This window comes from Procambarus clarkii, chromosome 28, assembly GCF_040958095.1.
Source record: "Procambarus clarkii isolate CNS0578487 chromosome 28, FALCON_Pclarkii_2.0, whole genome shotgun sequence".
In the NCBI taxonomy this organism is placed as follows: domain Eukaryota; kingdom Metazoa; phylum Arthropoda; class Malacostraca; order Decapoda; family Cambaridae; genus Procambarus; species Procambarus clarkii.
This window is the reverse complement of record NC_091177.1, coordinates 41,352,487-41,357,486: the sequence shown is the minus strand read 5'-3', so window position 1 is coordinate 41,357,486 and position 5,000 is coordinate 41,352,487. Positions and strand designations below refer to the sequence as shown.

At 45.5% G+C, this 5,000-nt stretch overlaps 1 protein-coding gene across 1 annotated transcript in view; it reads left to right on the top strand.

Annotated features, from left to right (window-relative positions):
* The window catches only part of LOC138369465 (glutamate receptor-like), a 130,568-nt gene that overhangs the window by 79,703 nt on the left and 45,865 nt on the right, over nucleotides 1–5,000 (top strand). The window contains exon 6 of the mRNA XM_069332718.1: nucleotides 1,261–1,457. Within this exon, the coding sequence (XP_069188819.1) occupies nucleotides 1,261–1,457 (197 nt within the window). The remainder of the gene's footprint in view (nucleotides 1–1,260; nucleotides 1,458–5,000) is intronic.

The following is a 5,000-nucleotide window of genomic DNA, read 5'->3' as shown; positions in this document are numbered from 1 at the left end:
GTTTACTAGGATTTCTCTGGCGATGGTTTGGTTGTGGGAAGAGATTATATGTTCCTTAATGGAGCCCTGTTGCTTATGCATCGTTAAACGCCTAGAAAGAGATGTTGTTGTCTTGCCTATATACTGGTTTTTTTGGAGCTTACAGTCCCCAAGTGGGCATTTGAAGGCATAGACGACGTTAGTCTCTTTTAAAGCGTTCTGTTTTGTGTCTGGAGAGTTTCTCATGAGAAGGCTGGCCGTTTTTCTGGTTTTATAGTAAATCGTCAGTTGTATCCTCTGATTTTTGTCTGTAGGGATAACGTTTCTATTAACAATATCTTTCAGGACCCTTTCCTCCGTTTTATGAGCTGTGGAAAAGAAGTTCCTGTAAAATAGTCTAATAGGGGGTATAGGTGTTGTGTTAGTTGTCTCTTCAGAGGTTGCATGGCTTTTCACTTTCCTTCTTATGATGTCTTCGATGAAACCATTGGAGAAGCCGTTATTGACTAGGACCTGCCTTACCCTACAGAGTTCTTCGTCGACTTGCTTCCATTCTGAGCTGTGGCTGAGAGGACGGTCGACATATGCGTTAACAACACTCCTCTTGTACCTGTCAGGGCAGTCGCTGTTGGCATTTAGGCACATTCCTATGTTTGTTTCCTTAGTGTAGACTGCAGTGTGGAAACCTCTGTCCTTTTCCATGACTGTTACATCTAGAAAGGGCAGCTTCCCATCCTTTTCCATCTCGTAAGTGAAACGCAGCACGGAACTCTGCTCCAATGCCTCCTTCAGCTCCTGCAGATGTCTGACATCAGGTACCTGTGTAAAAATGTCGTCAACATACCTGCAGTATATGGCCGGTTTCAAGTTCATGTCGACTAAGACTTTTTGCTCGATGGTACCCATGTAGAAGTTTGCAAACAGGACACCTAGGGGAGAACCCATGGCGACCCCATCTACTTGCTTATACATGTGCCCATCCGGGCTCAACAAGGGTGCCTCTTTAGTACAAGCTTGGAGTAGTTTCCTCAGAATATTTTCTGGCATGTCAAGAGGAGTACAGGCTGGATCACGAAGGGCGGAGGTTTCCACACTGCAGTCTACACTGCAGTAAAGAACTTTCGGAGATTAGTGATTTTGAACAAACGAACATTACATTTTTATTTATATATATATGACAGGTACGACTTCAGTTCAAACATAAATTATCTAATGTAATAACTAATTTATCGCTAAAAGAATGTGAGTTAACAGTGATTTCCTTTCATTTGACATTAAAAGGTTGTTAGAGCAGTGGGGATTATTGCAGCTGCCAGAGACGGTTGTGGTAGCCGTGGGGAAGACGGGTCAGGCGCGGGCCGTGCTCCTCCACCATGGTCTCCACAACACCGCCCACGCACTCTTCCTGGCCCTCCATGACCCCGCCCTCAACACCCCACACCCTCACTCACGCCTCAGCAAGGCTTGCACGGGAGAAGGTTAGTAAGAGCAAGTGTTGTGGCACTCTTTCTGCACTTGTGTGTGTACAGGTGAACACAAATAGTTGTTCTTGAGAGTGAAGAGTATTAATTTCATGCTCCCCCCTGTTTACTTTTAATCAATTCCTTCACTTGTCCATGAACTCTTTGGGTTATCTCAGGTCATTTTGTTTTGAAGTTGTGTCTGAAGTATGCCATCATCAGTGAGCACTCAGTGTGTGTACTTCACCTAGTTGTTCTTGCAGAGGTTGAGCTCTGGCCCTTTCGGCCCGCCTCTCAACTGTCAGTCAATCAACTTTTTGTTTTTACACTCACACACACACACACACACACACACACACACACACACACACACACACACACACACACACACACACACACACACACACACACACACACACACACACACACACACACACACACACACACACACACACACACACACACACACACACACACACACACACACACACACACACACACACACACACACACACACACACACACACACACACACACACACACACACACACACACACACACACACAGTCCAGAACTAAGAGGCGTGAGTTATGAGGAAAGGCTGCGGGAAATGCACCTTACGACACTGGAAGACAGAAGAGTAAGGGGGGACATGATCACAACCTACAAAATCCTCAGGGGAATCGACCAGGTAAACAAGGATGAACTATTCAACACTGGAGGGACGCGAACAAGGGGGACACAGGTGGAAGCTGAGTACCCAAATGAGCCACAGAGACATTAGAAAGAACTTTTTCAGTGTCAGAGTAGTTAGTAAATGGAATGCATTAGGAAGTGATGTGGTGGAGGCTGACTCCATACACAATTTCAAATGTAGATATGATAGAGCCCAGTAGGCTCAGGAATCTGTACATCAGTTGATTGACAGTTGAGAGGCGGGACCAAAGAGCCAAAGCTCAACCCCCGCAAGCACAATTAGGTGAGTACACACGCACACACACACACACACACACACACACACACACACACACACACACACACACACACACACACACACACACACACACACACACACACACACACACACACACACACACACACACACACACACAAGATGACCTAGACAGACTGAGTGAATGAGCCATACATGGAGATGACTGTTAGTGCATGGAGGGAAATCACTGAGGAACTGAAAGACATGAGAGGACTCATAAATAAACTGCAGAATGAACTAAGTGCAGCGCAAGAGGAGATAACAAACCTAAAAACAGGATCTCCTCGGACTGTGGCCCAGGGGACCAACCCCCAGGTACCAAGAGATGTAGCAATAGCAGGGACCCCTACAAAGGGTGCCACCTTTGCTGAAATGATGATGAGCCCAGGAGCAATGTCCACAGTCAAGGAAGTTGCAATGAATGCAGTAACCTCACAGGAAGCAGCTAGATGCACGAGCCAAAATTGAGTAAAAGAACATGGCGAAACTACAGGAACAACAGAACACCAGAGAGCAGGGAGAGATACCAGAGGGCCAGAAATGAGTACCTCAGAGTGAGGAGAGAAGCAGAGAGACAGTATGAAAATGACATCGCGAGTAAAGCCAAGACCTAACCAAAACTGCTCCGCAGCCACATCAGGAGGAAAAAAGCAATGAAGGAACAAGTGATGAAACTGAGAAAAGGGGAGAACAGATACACAGAGAACGACAAAGAGGTGTGTGAAGAACTCAATACGAGATTCCAGGAGGTCTTCACAATAGAACAAGGAGAAGTCCCTGCACTAAATGAGGAGGCAAACCGAACAACCTTAGAGGAATTTTACCTCACCAGTGATGAGGTCAAAAGGAATCTGTTGGAGCTGAATGTGTCAAAGGATGTTGGGCTTGACAGAATCTCACTGTGGATTCTAAAAGAAGGTGAAGAAGCACTAATTGTGCCACTCTCTATGGTGTATAACAGGTCACTGGAAACGGGAGACTTACCAGAAAGTTGGAAGACAGCTAATGTAGTCCCATTTTACAAAAAGGGTGATAGGCAAGAGGCACTGAACTACAGGCCAGTTTCCCTAACTTGTATACCATGCAAGGTGATGGAAAAAGATTGTGAGGAAAAGGCTCATAGAGCATTTGGAGGGAAACAGCTTTATAACACACCACCAGCATGGGTTCAGGGATGGTAAATCGTGCTTCACAATCCTAATAGTGATAATTTGTGTTGCTATGACCAAGCAACACAAATTAGGCAGGAAAGAGAAGGGTGGGCAGACTGCATTTTCTGTTGGCCAGCCTGGCATATGCCGCTGATGTTATCCTCTTGATATGTGCTGCATGAGACAGGTCTGGCGTGATATCAACCCCCAAGTCTTTTTCCGTCTCTGACTCCTGAAGAATTTCCTCTCCCAGATGATACCTTGTATCTGGCCTCCTGCTCCCTACACCTATCTTCATTACATTACATTTGGTTGGGTTAAACTCTAACAACCATTTGTTCGACCATTCCTTCAGCTTGTCTAGGTCTTCTTGAAGCCTCAAACAGTCCTCTTCTGTTTTAATCCTTCTCATAATTTTAGCATAGCACACAAAGACATTTAGTGTTTGTGTGTGTGTGTGTACTCACCTAGTTGTGCTTGCGGGGGTTGAGCTCTGGCTCTTTGGTCCCGCCTCTCAACTGTCAATCAACAGGTGTACAGGTTCCTGAGCCTATTGGGCTCTATCATATCTACACTTGAAACTGTGTATGGAGTTAGCCTCCACCACAGCACTTCCTAATGCATTCCATTTGTCAACCACTCTGACACTAAAAAAGTTCTTTCTAATATCTCTGTGGCTCATTTGGGCACTCAGTTTCCACCTGTGTCACCTAGTGCGTGTGCCCCTTGTGTTAAACAGCCTGTCTTTATCAACCCTGTCAATTCCCTTGGGGATCTTGAATGTGGTGATCATGTCCCCCTTAACTCTTTTGTCTTCCAACGAAGTGAGGTTTAATTCCCGTAGTCTCTCCTCGTAGCTCATACCTCTCAGCTCGGGTACTAGTCTGGTGGCAAACCTTTGAACCTTTTCCATTTTAGTCTTATGCTTGACTAGATATGGACTCCATGCTGGTGCCGCATGCTCCAGGATTGGTCTGACATATGTGGTATATAATGTTCTGAAAGATTCCTTACACAAGTTTCTAAAGGCCGTTCTTATGTTAGCCAACCTGGCATATGCTGCTGCTGTTATCCTCTTGATGTGAGCATCAGGGGACAGGTCTGGCGTGATATCAACCCCCAGGTCTTTCTCTCTCTCGGACTCTTGAAGTATTTCATCTCCCAAGTGATACCTTGTATCTGGTCTCCTGCTTCCTACCCCTATCTTCATTACATTACATTTGCTTGGATTAAACTCTAACAGCCATTTGTTCGACCATTCCTGCAGCTTGTCCAGGTCTTCTTGAAGCCTCAAGCTGTCCTCCTCTGTCTTAATCCTTCTCATAATTTTGGCGTCGTCAGCAAACATTGAGAGGAATGAGTCTATACCCTCTGGAAGATCATTTACGTATATCAGAAACAGGATAGGTCCAAGTA